This window comes from Chaetura pelagica, unplaced genomic scaffold (genome assembly GCF_000747805.2).
Source record: "Chaetura pelagica isolate M959 unplaced genomic scaffold, ChaPel_1.0 scaffold676, whole genome shotgun sequence".
Taxonomy (NCBI): domain Eukaryota; kingdom Metazoa; phylum Chordata; class Aves; order Apodiformes; family Apodidae; genus Chaetura; species Chaetura pelagica.
In genome coordinates, this window is record NW_009953724.1 from 1,294,338 (window position 1) to 1,310,431 (window position 16,094).

At 40.5% G+C, this 16,094-nt stretch overlaps 1 protein-coding gene across 1 annotated transcript; it reads left to right on the forward strand.

The window, feature by feature from the left end:
• The first annotated feature begins 648 nt into the window (after positions 1-648).
• Positions 649-11,542, forward strand: CLIC4 (chloride intracellular channel 4). Its single transcript, XM_010000596.1, has 5 exons — positions 649-779; positions 6,580-6,705; positions 8,471-8,577; positions 9,813-9,994; positions 11,215-11,542. Exons 1-5 carry the CDS (start codon positions 649-651, stop codon positions 11,377-11,379), a joined length of 711 nt encoding a protein of 236 aa, XP_009998898.1. The 3' UTR covers positions 11,380-11,542.
• The last annotated feature ends 4,552 nt before the right edge of the window (positions 11,543-16,094 follow it).

Sequence of the window (16,094 nt, forward strand, 5' to 3'; positions counted from 1 at the left end):
CTCTATTTACTTAGTTATGTCTTTCCATTCAACACCTGCAGTATAGTAAAGAGTTATAGTTCCTGGTTGCAGTTGCCTTGCTGGAGCACCACACAGTGATAGATAAGCAATAAGCTGGAAGATGACTGCAATTAATTAGCTATGCCCTGTAGAAGGAGGAAAAAGAGTACTAAAGAACAATCCTGACATTGGAAAATTGCTCTCCAAAGGTGTGGCTGCTCAGACAAATATGATTAACTGTCCTTCTGAGACTGTTAAGAGCTCATCTTCAGTGTGAAAGATAACTTGTTTTGTTGTCTGAAATCTTGTTTTGATACATTTTGTGAGCAGCTGTTAGAGGACATGGTAAGTAAATTGGTTGGTTGGCTTCATAAGTGTGTGAATTTCACTGTAATAAAATCCTCATTATGTCTGAAGGAAATAAATAGTTGGAAGGTGCAAGTATTAAAAAAAAAGATGCAGAAGTCCTTGGGTGGTTTAAGTGTATTTAAATATTCTGAGGATACTCATCTGTGTGCATCATTTGGAGATACCTTCAGGATCTCTGGTCTAGGTGTGTCAACTGGACTTCGAGAGCAAAGGAATGTTCCTGTGAGATGATACTAGGTTTGACTGACTGTAAGATGGCACAGTCTTGTCTTCTGATGAATGTTCTGTTCTCTTCTGCAGGCTGGCAGTGATGGTGAAAGCATAGGAAACTGTCCTTTTTCTCAGAGGCTGTTCATGATTCTTTGGCTGAAGGGAGTGGTGTTTAGTGTCACAACAGTTGACCTGAAGAGGTAAGAAATACTTGGTTTATCAATCAAGCAAGGGCACTGTACACTTGGTGTAACTGAGATTTGTCTGGGGCTTCTACATCTTGCATGGTTTATTTTCTAAAATTAAAATAAAAATCTGTCTCCATAAATACTTAGAGAAAAACTTGATGTAAATGGTGCATTCACTGATGGTTATAATAAGTATCTGTAACCAAAAGAATTGGCCAGATAAATTCTCTTGAATTTGTTAAATTATGCTCTTCTGTAAAACTAGTTCTTGATTTGAAGTCTTTTATAGCTGAATCTTAGTAACTTCATACTGGGATCTCTCACTGCTGGGTGGGTATTTTTAATCAACCAGTCTTTGATCAAATCATCCATGATCACTGGGTAACTGTCACAAGTCACGTGCAGCCTCCTCCTCTTTTTGAAGGTTTTAAGATAAAACTGCTTATTATGCAATAAGAATAAAAACAGTGAAAATACCCATGAGGTAAATACAAGTGAAATAGAAGTGAAATGGGTAGGAACAAAATGTAAAATACTCTGTCTCTGTACAGTGTTAGCCAGTTATGCCATGATGCTTTGTGTCACCTGAACTGCAGCTAATGAATACCTTGGTGGCTATGAAGGGTGAGATGTGAATCCACAAGTCTTAATTTCCTAAGGCTGGGTGTACTTTTATTAGAAGTGGTAAAGCTAAATTCAGCAGAGGCCTCCTATTTGTTTTTGGAGTGAAGTCATGTTTTCTCAGGGCTAATGTGATGTTAGGCTTGAGCTCTCTGGAGGGAGGAGAGGCTGCCAGTGCTTACAGACCTTATTTTCAGAAATAAAGCCAATAGAAATATACAGTGTTCTCCAATGAATCAAATGTAAAATGTGTAAGAAAGAAATCACCCTGCTAGGCTTAACCTCTTGTCAGTTTTTTGAAGGAGGTGACTTGTTTTACTTTTTCAAAAATCACTGAAGTTGCTGCTCCAGTGCTGGCAACTGGTGTTAAATATTTCCATGTGTAGTGAGGCTGAGGCAGACCAGTCAGAGGGGGAGAAAGCAGCTTTTGTCAACTGGGTGTGCATTTTAGCAGCTCAAAGATGCTCTTTGGCCAGTGTGGGATTTTACTGCAAGTATAATTGTTGCTGCCAGCACAGAGCAACCCAATAGATCGTGCCTGCCATTTAGCACTGCCTGTGGCTTGTGGAAACCCCAGGAGCAGACCTTGTGCTTGGGTACTGGTTGTAGTTCTGGACTTCCTTTACTTTTAATGATGGTTACAGTTATTGGGTGGGGATTGGTGAGAAGAAGGTTAAAAGACACATTTTATACTCTGAAGCATTTTTACTGCTGAACCAGTCTGAGAAATATCATTAAAATGCCAAAGGCTCCTGGTGAATTTGCTTTGTGTCCCTTTGGCAACTCTGAGTTAACTGGATGGGGGAATGGGATGTAAAACTAACTTTTAGAATATAAATTGCTTGCAGATGTTTAAAATTGTCCTTCCTTAGACAAGGAAAGCTTTCTTTCATTGTTTTTTTTTATGTTGGGAAGAGGAAAATATAGAATAAGGGCAACATTTAAAAAAAACTGCACAGGAATAGTTCAAATTAACTCTGCTTTTTTCTTGTGCACAGAATGTATGATATCATTAAAATGCCAAAGGCTCCTGGTGAATTTGCTTTGTGTCCCTTTGGCAACTCTGAGTTAACTGGATGGGGGAATGGGATGTAAAACTAACTTTTAGAATATAAATTGCTTGCAGATGTTTAAAATTGTCCTTCCTTAGACAAGGAAAGCTTTCTTTCATTGTTTTTTTGAATAAGGGCAACATTTAAAAAAAACTGCACAGGAATAGTTCAAATTAACTCTGCTTTTTTCTTGTGCACAGAATGTATGTTCTGGTAAAGGAGAAGAGGCACCATTGAAGCTAATTGAGGTTTGAATAAATGTTGATGCAAACTTAATTCCTTTCAGACTTGAAGTAAAACTTCATAAATACAAATTTAACATTCTAAATTGTCTAATAGGTAGTTGCAGCTTGCAGAATGTCAAGTTCAGCCAGCTGCTTGAGTGGAAATGTTTGGTACCAGATGCTGGTTTTTCCCCCTAGTAGCATTACTGAATGATAATAGGTGCTACACTTTGTCTTAATGCTTCTAGTGTCACCAAAAACCTGCTTTTGTAAGTACATTATTCAATAATATATTGAATTCAGTAATGGTTTCATTCATTTTGCCAGCCAAAAAAGGAAGAGTTAACTTGGAAGCCACTCTTGTGCCTCACAGCATAATTTCTGCACAACAGTAAGGCAAGCTCTGTCCTGTTTGTGAGGCTTAAAAGGTCATGGTTGGGTACAAAAGTTCACAAGTAAGTAACTTGGGACACAGGAAAAACTGAATCTGACTTGGTGGACTCTGGTGTGTATTTTTCCCTTCGGTGGTTGCGTCGGACATCACGCTGTGCTAACAAAGAACATTTTGCTGTTCTCAGCTCTACTCTTAAGACACAAAAATATGCAGATAGGCAAACGAAGTGGGACGTGCCACCCTTTCAAAGAAACCATGTGTTTCTTCTGGTTAGTCAGACAGAGGCTTTATTCTTTCCCTTTTCAGAAGCAGCACTGGAGTGCTCAGAGATGTGACTTGTTCTGGCGAGCAGAGTCGCAGGACGTAAACCATTTGTTGGGCTTGTAACAACATTCACGTCCAGCTTGTGTTTGTTGAGTTCTGAAATCCTATTTTAAACATCTTGATTGTGTGGTTTTACAATTATGTTGACAGACAAAGATTAAATAAAGAGATTAGTAAATATTAAAGACTGCCCAGAGTTGAATGCAACTTCAGCAGTGTAAAAATACTGCTTAGGAACTGGAGGCAGGTCCTTTTTTCCCCCCTCTTGTTACTCTTCAGACCCTCATTACAACTACTTGTGTAATTAATAAATCACTGTAGAGTATGTTCCATTTGGGGGCTGGCTTTTGTCAGAGCTTCAGGAAATTATTTGCATGTTAATTACTCTTCTGGTTTGTGGAAAAGCTGTGAAATGTTTATACCTTAACTGTGGTGTTAAAGAGCCTGCCTGCTGAATTAGCTGGTGATGGCCACATACTAAAGTGTGTGTTCCTACCTTCAAATACCTCAGTGATCTACAGGGCAGGTACTAGCTATCATGGAACTAGTTGGAATGGTTACAGAAGGTCTTTATTTTTATTTAAAAAAAATAATTAAAAAAAGCTGTCCAGCTTTGTCTCAGAATTAAACATCACTATAATATTTTTAATTGCCTCCTTGCTTGACTAACAAGGGAAGCTGCACTCTCAACCTTTTAAGGATACTCACGTGTACCCGAGGTGCTCCAAAGGCTGTGGCTTGTTTGTGGTAAACCAGGGTTTGTTTATGATCTACTGGCAAGAGTAGCAAACTGGAAGTCAAACCCTGTATTATGTTTGGGCTTTGGCTGTGGGATGTTAATCTCTACTTTCTTTTTCTTGAAAGATACAGGTGGTCTGACTGGAGTGGCAAAGGGGGTTATTAAACTGCTCTGGGATCCTTGAGATGCACTCTGATTCTTTGGAAAACTCTTTTTGGTTAGTTCATTAGACTAGTCTGTTTGTGAAATAAAAATCTTGCCTTTGATAGTGTTGCTGCAGATCCGGTGGTCTTGCCTGTGTTTGTTTTTAAAATAACATTCCTTTTGAGGAATTTTATCTAGCCAACATGTGAAACTGGAAGTGAGCCACAATGGCTTCCTGTAATTGTTGTGGGTTACAAAGCTGTATTTAAATGAAGTGTTAAACTACTTAAAGAATTAACTGATGACAGACTCTAAATCCTAAAAGTAAGAAGGTGATGGCAGCTGTTAGTGAGAAATAACTTCTTGGAAGCTTAGAAATTGAAAATGGTTAAATTCTTGTGTTAACAAGCTCTGTCAGCTGGCTGAAAGCAGGGGGGGTGATCTTCTTAAGTATGGAAATCAGTTCTCATGCAGTTTTACACAGACTGCCAAGAGCTCATACCTGTCACAAGTACTCCTGGACACCACGGAATGTTGCTGCCTGCCCTGCCTTGAAAGGTTCAGCTTTGGGCAGGGCTGGAAATGCTGGCAGGGGTTCTGCATTCTGTAAGAAATGGAAAGCAACAGGACAAACCTGGAGACTCTGCTTCGTTCAGAGTCCAAGTGCTATCCCTGCAAACCCTGCTTTCTCATGCCCTGACTGACCATCTTTGTGTATATTATTAACCTGGTTTCCCTGTCCAGTACAGTCAGGCGGCTTTCTTGAAACATAGGTCTGGTATCCAGTAAATCCAGTTAGTCCCTGGATTACTGGTACTGGGTCAGCAATGTGGCCATGTCGTACAAAGCACAAACCCAGTTCAAGGGTTAGGGTCTGGTTTGGGTCTGTACAAACAGTACCAGAGGGGCAGCTTTATCTTGGCAGACTTTCTGCTGGATCAGGTATTGTTTGTTGTTCCTCATCCAGCACAACTCTAGCAAAAGGTGGTGGTCATCCTGAGTGTGTCCTCTGGTCAGCATGACAGAAATGTTGTGGTAGGTCCTGGCTCCTCTGGGTGGTGGGTGCTGTGGGGTGGTACCCCAGGGGTGGTCTGAGGAGGCAGGAATTGCAGACTGTCCTACAAAGTGTGGAGAGGTTCTTCAACAGGTCAGTCAGACTGTCCTTCTGAGCAGTCATCCTGGACTGAAGTCAAGAGCTTCATCAGAGGGAGGGTTGAAGTGCTGCTGCTGAGGTGCCAGCCAGGGCTGTCGTTTCATTTCTGCTGGTGCTGAGGCAGTTGCACAAGTGTGGGACCAACTCACCCCGTGGTGATTGACTGGGGAAAAATTGGCTGCAGCTTTTTGGATGATGTTTTGGATTTTGTAGCTTGTAATGAATCCACATCTCGTTACTGACTTCAGCTTTGCATCTGAACCTGCTGGCAAGGCAGGTGGGAGAGCCTTCCATGAAGGAGTGTGAGTCAGGCATTTGGGGGTGAATGGGTAGGTGGGGGTGTGTGCAGCTGACATCCAGGCTTCTAATGAAATGCCTGCAGCATTCTGCCTGGTCACAGCAGCATCGAGGCACAGCTGGAGGAATGAGAAGCCAACTCCTTCCAGAACAGTCTGGGTTAGCTTGGGAAGGATCAGTCTGGAAGGAGCTGGAGTGCATAGCAAGAGGTATTGCCAAAAGTGACCCAACACTTAGAAATGTCTGAGTATTTTAGCTTGATTCTGTTTCTCCTGTGTGGAGTCATACTCATGTTGGGGGTTCTCCCTTTGCCCAATTGTGTTCCTCTTATTTGTAAATAGTTTTTCCACTGGAGGAAGCTTCAAGCATTGTTTATAAACATGGTGTTGAAGCATCTGTCAACTTGTTTAGAGCCAGACTCTGTGTGCACATAATAAATGGTTTACACATGCTGCTCTATCTCAGACTTGCTTATTTCCAGAGCATCTCTGTGTGGAGGGGAGGATTATCACTGATCACAGATTACACTATATATAAACTCTGCTCTGCAGAGCTGGGAAAGGGAGTGTGTTTGTGTGGTATATCTGTCCCTCCCACCAGTCAGCCTTGTATCAACTGGAGAAAAAACACAGCCAGAGGTTGGAGGAAGCAGTGGTTTTGAAGTATTTGAAATTAATTGTTACCAAGTGTATATTCAAAATGCTAATCAACCTGTAAACTCACTTTTAAAGAGAAAACTGGTGGTGATTTTTAAAACTGCAAGGACCTGAAAACCTCAGGCAGTGCTTTTGTGCTTGTAGCAATGACAGCCAGGGCCATGGGTGTCCCATGCTTACTTTGGTGTTGGTTTGTATTTCACTCTAGAAAACCAGCAGACCTTCAAAATTTGGCTCCAGGCACTCACCCCCCCTTCATAACTTACAATGGTGAAGTGAGAACCGATGTGAATAAGATTGAAGAGTTCCTGGAAGATGTTTTGGCTCCACCCAAGTAAGTGTTAAAATTATAATGTATCACCTTAGATGAGATGGGGTGTTCTCAGAGGGGTTTTCTGCACTAATTAAGGTGTTTTTCAGCATCAATAAACTGAAGATTAGGCACTGAAAACAGCTTGGAGTTCTTGCTTGTCACACTTTTCCTTCCTCCAGCTCCATCATGGATGTATTCAAAAATATTTTCATTAAAGAAGAATAAAGTAGCTTTAAAAAGCTATTTTAAAATTGATGTTTCTAGAATCCTGTCATCCTTTCTGCAGTTTTCAAGCTGAAGGACTTCACATTTTGAGGACTGGGACAGGCCATTCTGGTGATGTCTCCAAATCATGTAAATGGAGTCTGACTCTAATAAACTCTTGTTGGAATCTCTTTAAAGGAGACCTAGAGATTCCTATTTGCAGTCATCCTTCTAGAAGTAAGGTGTTAAAAATCTTCAAGAGTTTGTTGTTTTCTGCTTCTCACCAGGAATATCAGTGACCTTTGTATTTAATGTTAAATTATTTTTGCTATTCCTTCCAGCTTTCTGTAAGCAGGTGGAGAGTTGATTGAACAGAACCATGCAAATGGGAAATAAGTTTTAAAAAAAACCCTTCGTAGTAGATCTAATGATGAGCTCTGGAGATTGATAATTTAGTATTTGGAAATTATGGAGGAAAATACAGAATACCTTTAGAAATAATTAGGTTACACCACACGAGCATGAGAAATATTACAAGCTTTCTCTAAACTGTTGGCTTTCTTCTCCCTCAGCTGGCAAGAAATGGCATAATGCAGACCCTGCCTTTAGCAGACTGAACTGTTATGTTGTCTTGGTGTGGCAAGACTTCACTTTTTTGTTAAAAGGATTTGGAATTCATGATATTCTGGGACAACTGTTACTAATTGAAATGAAAAAAGTAAATCTCCAGTGACCACAGAATGGAGCAGAATATTTAATTCATTACCTGTTTGATCCATATATTCTCTCTCTATGTAAAATATATAGAATATATATAGACCATGATATTCTGGGACAACTGTTATTAATTGAAATGAAAAAAGTAGATCTCCAGTGAACACAGAATGGAGCAGAATATTTAATTTGTTACCTGTTTGATCCATATATTCTCTATGTAAAATATATAGAATATATATAGAATAAAGAGCAAAATAGATAGATATAAATTTTAAATATATAGAATATATATTTTATATATAGGGATATATATATTTTTTCTGTATATCCCTATAACTATATTTTTGTTCAGAGAGCTGTGATCTGCTCCCTTGGCAGCACTTTGGGACCTTGCTGTTCTGGTTCTGGGCTGTTTCAGACACCCTGTGCTTGAAGCAAATGCCTGATGCAAACAGCAGAGCTGTGCTTTGCTGCTCCTCTGTAAAGTGATTAAAAGTGTTTGATTTAGAACTCTTAACTTAGTGATAGTAGTAGTTTGTGATGCTGCACTTAAGTAGCAAGTCTTCCCCATTCATCTGAAAATGGATAAATTGGTAACTGTGCTTTGCTGTTCCTCTGTAAAGTGATTTAAAGTGTTTGATTTAAAACTCTTAACTTAGTGGTAGTTTGTGATACTGCACTTAAGTAGCAGGTCCTCCCCATTCATCTGAAAATGGATAAATTGGTAAATGCCTGATGTAGATTTTTTTTCCTAAAAAGGGGTATTTTGTGCTAGTTAATATGTGCTGAGTGTCCTGGTTTGAGCCAGGATTAAGCCAATTGTTCTGCTAAATGTGCTGTAGATCTGCTCCTTTCTACTTTTTAGGTACCTAAAACTTTCACCAAAGCATCCAGAATCAAACACTGCTGGAATGGATATATTTGCCAAATTTTCTGCATTCATCAAAAATTCTAGACCAGAAGCTAATGAAGGTGGGTGACCTGGGGGTGACAGTTGTGTACGTGTAAGTTCTCCAGAGCAGCTTCACTCTGAAGTGTCTCCCTGCTGGATTTTGCTGGGTGCTGCTGCTGAAGGGGGCATCTCATGAGATAAACCTGGGGTTTAAAGTTAATGGTCAGAGAGAAGGATTCCAGCACTTGCAAAGAGAGCTTCAGTTAGTGTTTAATGAGAGTTTTAGTAGGGCATGCATGGCTTGGAAACATCCCTGGCATTGGAACTTCTCTGGGCAGCAGCCACTCAAAAAACACTTCAAATTACTTGAAATTACTTGAACACCCAGAACCAAATTCCATGCAGAGTTTCTGTCCGTGCTCGAGTTTCTGTGCATTTGCTGTGAGGCCTTTTTGTACACTTGATATTTGACCTTTTTTTTTTTTAAGACTGGGGGGCTCCCATTCAGAATTCTGAGTGCAGCCTGGCTTCTGTCACTGCCTTTAAAGGATTAAGACCTTCCTGTGTGAGTGTGGTAGATGGAAGATGAGAGTTCAAGAAGACATAAAGACTCCACGATTAAACCTTTAAATAGCTCAGTACAAATATTTTGTCTTCATTGTACTTGGAGGGAAAAAGTTGCCCGGGGAAGCAGAATGCCTTGCTGCTGCATTTCAAATGGAGAGGTGCAAAATATTTGTAAACAGCTGAGGAAACAGGAGTGATTTTGTGGGGTGTGCTGCCCTCTGCTGCTCCAAGCACCTCCTGGGCAGTCCACGTGTTCCATCCTGGCTCTGGGCTGAGCGTGTGACATTAAACAGATTATGTTTAAATGAACATAAACCCTCCCATAGCTTGATTCTAATTAGTTTAAGCTAATCTTAAGAAACTGACATAAGCCACTTTTAAAACCAAAAATAAACACTTGTGGATGGTCTTAGAGTATTTTAAATTAGTGCAAACTCCTGTATAAACCAGCTTTTAAATAACCTGCACCTGTGTGGTATTTCAAGGGGTTCCTGTTCAGTTTCAGTGGTACTAAAGACCACAAAGGCAGATCCAGCAGCAGTTTTGCCACAGAAAGTAGTGCAAGGGTTAAAAATCCTTGTGGCCTGTTGTGGGTAGTGCAGTGATGTGGGCGTTGCTTTTAGATCTGGTGCTGGTACCAATGTTGTAAATGTTAAATCACTCTGAAATTTCTGTGCTGCAGTTCGTTGTTGTTTGGGATTATTTTTTTTGGTGGTTTTTGTTTTTAAAACTGTTCCTTCCTCTGTAGCCTTAGAACGTGGCCTCTTGAAAACCCTCCAGAAGCTGGATGAGTATCTGAACTCTCCTCTCCCTGATGAGATAGATGAGAACAGCATGGAGGATGTGATGGTCTCTACCCGCAAGTTTTTGGATGGCAATGAGATGACATTAGCAGACTGCAACCTGCTCCCCAAGCTGCACATTGTCAAGGTGAGGGGCTTGTGTGTGAGGACACAATGAAGGACACAATGCTGATGGTTGGTGACATTCCAGAGTCCAGCTAATTTCAACCATTTGTAAGCTCCCCTGTAAGTTTAACTACAGTATTAACAGGACATGAGATTACATAAGATTTCATAGAATTGGTGGGGGTTAGAAGGGGCTTCTGAAGATCAGAGTCCAACCCCCTGCCAGAGCAGGACCATCTGGGGCAGATCACACAGAAATGTGTCCAGATGGGCCTTGAAAGTCTCCAGAGAGGGAGACTCCCCAGCCTCCCTGGGCAGCCTGTTCCAGGGCTCTGTTACCCTCACAGTAAAGAAGTTTCTCCTCCTGTTGAGGTGGAACTTCCTGTGCTCCAGTTTGTGTCCCTTGCCCCATGTCCCATCACGGGGCAGCACTGAAAATAGACTGGCCCCTGCTTCTTGCCACTCACCCTTCAGATAATTCAATAGTAAGATCCCCTCTCAGTCTTCTCTAGACTGAAGAACCCCAGGTCTCTCAGCCTTTCCTCATCAGACATGTTCCAGACCCTCGTGGCCTCCATTGGAGACTCTCTAGTAAATCCCTGTCCCTCTTAAACTGGGTAGTTCACAAGGGTTTTAGGGACAGAGCAGTTGAATTCAGTGTCAACCAGTAGACAGGTTGGGTGGCAGATGAGAACATGGCACAAGCCAAAACCCATTTCACTGCACTGACCAGTGTGGTCACAGGAAGAAGTTGCAATGCTTCTAGAACGAGGTAGAAGAAGAAAAGTGAACATCATGGGAACAGTTAGTGCTCCAGCTGGATGTCTTCCCACAGCTGGGGAGAAAATGCCCCTGTTGGCAACAGAGCAAATGACAGTGTGAAATACAAGGATTGGACTGAAAAAAAATTCTACAGTCTAGAAAGAGGTGGCCTGGGGTAACCAGAGGAGTGCAGATGTGCCCATACAGTGGTGGTTTGATTTCTTTGCACTGTCTCCAATGATCTTTGTCAGTTTTGTACTGCAGATGGAGCCCCAGATTAAGTTTCTGCCTGGGTACAGGAGGGTTCCCCTGGTGCGGGCGGGAGCTGCCAGGCCCAGGCATATCCCAGAGGGGCAGGTTCTCCTGACTTGAGGAGTTCCACTTGGAGTGTAGGTGCTGGAAGGACAGCTTAAGGAGAGAGTGACATGGAAAAGTGCTTCCAGTTGAAGGATGTAAATCACTCTTACTCTTTTGTTCCAGGTGGTGGCCAAAAAATACCGCAACTTTGAGATCCCCAAGGAAATGACAGGGATCTGGAGGTACCTGACAAATGCTTACAGCAGGGATGAGTTCACCAACACCTGTCCTGGAGACAAAGAAATTGAAATAGCCTACAGTGATGTAGCCAAGAGACTCACCAAGTAACCAGCACTTGCAAAAGAGATGACTTCTTGCATATTCCATAACAATGCTTCTAACAGACTGCTCTTTTCATATAAGATAGCAATTTTTTTTTGCATGAACTTGCAGTTATTCAAAGTTATGGTGGATAGACCAGGTACAGTAATTACCTAAAGTTTGCAGACTTAATTATAGGCTTGTTTTTCCTTACCTCCTTTCACAGCAGGTTTGAATACTATTAACACAGTTATGTTAATGTTGCACTGGGGTAACTCTGGATTCTTCAGTATGAAGGGTTATCTTGCCCCTGCTACTTTTCTTTGCAAAGGTTTTGGCCCTGGATACAAATTGGTTTCAGATACTGTCTTGCTATATGGTACAAGGAATATTTATGTATTTTGGAATTTATTGCTTTTCCAGGAGATCTAGACACAATTGTCATTATCTGTGACACACTGAACTGTACCTGCATGTCTATCCTATTTACATAGAGAAGGGAACTTATTATCCAAAAGAGCCATTTGCAGAATATTTGGCAACGTTTTTCAGAAAAATTTCTCTTGTTTTTTTTGAAATAACAGCAGTGGTTGAGAATGGACTCAGATGTGAAGCTTGGATTTGAATGACCTCAGATATCAGGGAAGTTTGAATCTAGGCTTGAGTGCTGTAGCAGGAAGCTGCCAGTTCAGGGTTAGTATTTGGTTGTGTCTTCAGGAGCTTGGTGAGATTAAAAAAACCAAGAAACACAATTTAAAAAAGAAATTTGCAGTCTAGATTTCTCCCAAATTCTGAGTTGCAGCAAATGAATAATGGTCAGGATGCCCTTTACCATCAGGAAACCAGAAGAATTGCCATCTGTTCACCTTAACAATTGCAAGTGGCTTTTTTGGTTTTTTGGTAGTTAAGAGCCTTTATTTTGTATAGCTCTTTCTGGTGTTATTTACTGACAAAACCTGTGCTGTCATAAACAAAAGTACCTGTAAACATGAGTGTCCTCGTTGGTAAATAGCTCCTGTTCTGGTGAATAGCAGTGCAATGATTAGCCATGCAAGCTGTTAAAGTGGGAGTTTCTGGGAACTTTTTTAAGCTGTTTTTTTCCTGAAGAAAGCTAAAGTGACCTTTAAAGATAACATTTGCCTTAAATTATAGTATGCTTTTTTTTTTTCCTTGGAAGGAAATCTATTAATTGATCTTGTAAATAAATGGTGCATGAAATCCAGTCCTTTACATTGAATTTATCCTGATTTCTTGTCTGTGCACCTGGACTGCAATTTTGCATCATCATAATCATTGCACTACTATACATAATCTTTTTACAGCAACACTGAGGAATAGCACTACAATTTTTTTAATAGCAATTTTCAAATATTTCTAAGCTGGGGAATAGTTTTCTTGTTTAAAAGTAATGGTTTTGATGCATGAAATAAACTGCTAGGTTATTTTTAAAAGACCATCATAAACGACTCCAAAGAATGCTAGACTTATATGCCTATTTTTTTGTAAAGATACTTTTATATTTAACTGATTTTAGAAGCTGGAACGTGCTATTCCTGGTAGGTTGTTCTTGGAATATTTAACATTCTGCAATAACATGGAAATGCTCACATAAACACTTTTATACACTAATTTTTTTGGTAAGCACTGGCTTTATGAAAACCAGCCTGACTTTTCTAAGCATCCTGCTTTTGCTACTTCATATACCCATGAAGTTAGTTTGAGGTAGAGGTCAAGATCCATATTTGTATACATGGCTTGTGGTGCCTTGTCTTTTGGAGCTAGAAATCCAATATTAAAGCAGTTTGCAATCCTGTTACATGTCATTTGAAGACAACCATAGATACAAATTAGACCCTATTACTATTTCTTGCAGGGGTGTTTAGGCACAGAAAGAAAATTTCAGAGCAACCTGGTTAGGAAAAACTGAATTGTAGCCTTTTAATGACTGTGTTTTAATGTCACCTTCTCATCCTGAATAAAGTTTCTCAGCCACCATGATCCTCTGTAGGGTTTCAGTTTTTGCTACCAAGTGACAGCTAGAAAAAGGAATGGCTTCCTTTTTTGTTAATGATATTTTTAATGCCATGTAGGGTAAAAAAAACAACAAACCCCTCATGGGTTTGGTGCTCTCTGCCATTGTAGTTAACCCTTTAGGAACAGTGTAGGGAGCAGGGTGGTGATGAGCATAGCTTTGTGAAGTTTTAACTCCAAGACTTAGATCAGGAGGGCCCTTGGAGGTTGTCTGAGGTGGCAGTGATGGGGCCTCACTCCTTCTAAAAGCAGATGAGCCCTGGTGTGCACAGTGCAGGACTCCAGAGGTGGGCAGGAAAACACCTCCATGCAGTTTTCTCCTCTGCACATTGTCTGCATGTCCATGCACAGAAACACCTTGTTGAACACCAGGCTTGTTGTCTTTCAGAGGTAATATATTCCCTCTGCTTTCTTAGGCAATCTTCAAACCATTGTAATACATTATCTTCAGCATTAAGTATTTTAATGATTGTGTCTGAAAGCTTGTAAGCAAAGTTAAAGCTCTTGCTGTAACTGGTGTATTTCTTATCTCAGTACAAGGTCAGAGCCTTTCCCTTGTAGGTGTCATTCAGATGAGGACCAGGTTAGCAATTCCTGAGGCTGTTCCTGTAGGAGAGCTGTTAATTGTCCTGGCTGGAAGGAGTTTTAGGCTTCCTGTTGCACAGTTTGGTGGTGGCAGAAGCTGGCCAGCCTCTTGCTGCCTTCAGGAATCTGCTGGTGAGTGAGCAGCTTTCACCTCAGTAGGTGATCCCTCCAACCCAGCAGTGAGGAGCTGGGCTGGTGTGTCAAAGGCTTTGCCTCTGCTGTGGGTAGAGCACTTTCATCTGGCCCCAATCACCAGCTCCACATTAATTAAAAAAAGCCCTTTCATAACTATGTAAATTCTTGACTTCTGTCAACTTGTTTACAATCTGATCTTTAAATGCATTTTTAATTTCATCAAACAGCAATTAATCTACCCCCTGTTTAAATTTAAAATGATGCTTCTAGCCCCTTCTACAATTTAAAAACAGCAGCTACCCTTTCAAGTAGGCATTCCAGTTTGCAAGTTGGTTGCATGTATTAGCATGCTGAATAACTTACTTTATTCTCAAGCTAAAATATGCTTAAATTCCCATTAAAACAGGTGACTTGTGTATTTCCTGAACATAAAAAGAAAATCCATCATCTTCACCCTGTTTTTGTGTGGGAGAACAGATTATACTATATGCATGATGATTTTTTTTAAATCCTTAACAAAGCTTTCCTTCTTGAAGAGGTTCCTTATGTGTAAGAGCTGCCTGTTGAACAAGAGGCATGTGAGTTTTGAAACCATTTCATGCACTCCAGAGCTTTCCTGTCCATTCCCAGTTCCCTGCTGCCCTGTGGGACTGTCCCACACAGCCACTCACAGCCCTGTAACTTGTATTTTCCCATAAAATTGGTGTTTTTTCCACAGTGGGCATGTCTAAACTGATTGAGAGCTGCATGCAGTTCTCTGATAAGAAGAAAGATCTAATCAAATTTTTATGCTAAAGGAGCAAATTAGCATTTTGTATCAAAGGAACACAGACATGAATAAATTGAAGCTGCTGGAGCCAAACCCACTGATGCCTATCTCAGTGGAGAACAAAAAGTGGCTAAGTGCAGTCAACTCTTTTTTTGCCACTCTTGAGTGTGCTATCTGAACCCATCCACTGAATATTTTCAGAAGAAGGCTTTTTTTATCCCAAGTGAAAAAAAAAAAAAGATATATTTGATCTGCCTCAGAACCTGTGCCACCAACTATAACATTTTGTTTCTGGAGGGGGAAAGGGGGGATGGGAGAATCGTGCAGGAGAATTAAGGTGTTGAGACTCCCCAAGACAGGACATCAAGAATGGGAACATTGTTTGCAGAAATACTTGAAGAGTTGATACAATTTATTGTAGTTTGCTTATGTCTTTCACTCTCTGGAACATCTTTTACAGATATACCAGTATACTGCTGGCAGCTATTGTTACAAATAAAATTATATTTTCACTACCAAGCAGATCTTTCTCTCATTTCTGAAGACAACACTTCTCAGAGGGGTAAACTATGGCTTGACTGGTGTGTGCTGAACTACAGAGCAAACCTTTGTGGTAGTTAAAGTCTCAATTTTTGGCCTTCTGGGTTTTTTTTTTCCAGTGGTGATGTGATTTAAGGCAGAATACATGTTGATTCTAACATTATAATCAGCTTTTGTGCCCCTGAAAGTGAAGAACTTTCTTGAAGTTAAGAACAAGTTGAGAAATACTGAATTCTCTTATAGTAATTATGGAAAGTGGGGTTATTTTTTCAGATTTTCTATGTAAACTCTTAAGAACATACATTTTGCTAGCTTGTTTTCAGTGGAATAGTAGGTGTTCAGAGTGAAACTGTGAGAATTGGCACCAAAAAATATTCCATGTTTGGTTCAAGGTGTTTCCACCCAGATAATCCATGAAGCAGCCATTTCAGGAGTTGAAACTGGATGGATTCTGCCCACAGAATTAATGGATTTCAGACTCAGTGCTCTTATTCTGGTTTTCAGCTCTTTCCTCACTGTCTTTTCCTTTCAAATATGTCTCACCACACACCCTTGCTTTCAATTTGAGCATGTTAACCAGGTACTAGATCTTCACAGCAAAGACCACCAGCCACTAGTGGAAGTTTTCTTCCAAACTTCCTAAGTGTCATCAATCAGTTCTGTGAGTGTTTGAGGTGCATCT

Coding starts and splice junctions, on each gene's coding strand:
- CLIC4 (XM_010000596.1), top strand. CDS start 649: ATGTTCTGTTCTCTTCTGCAGGCTGGCAGTGATGGTGAAAGCATAGGA. Junction 780..6,579: donor ACAACAGTTGACCTGAAGAG/GTAAGAAATACT, acceptor ATTTCACTCTAG/AAAACCAGCAGACCTTCAAA. Junction 6,706..8,470: donor GATGTTTTGGCTCCACCCAA/GTAAGTGTTAAA, acceptor TCTACTTTTTAG/GTACCTAAAACTTTCACCAA.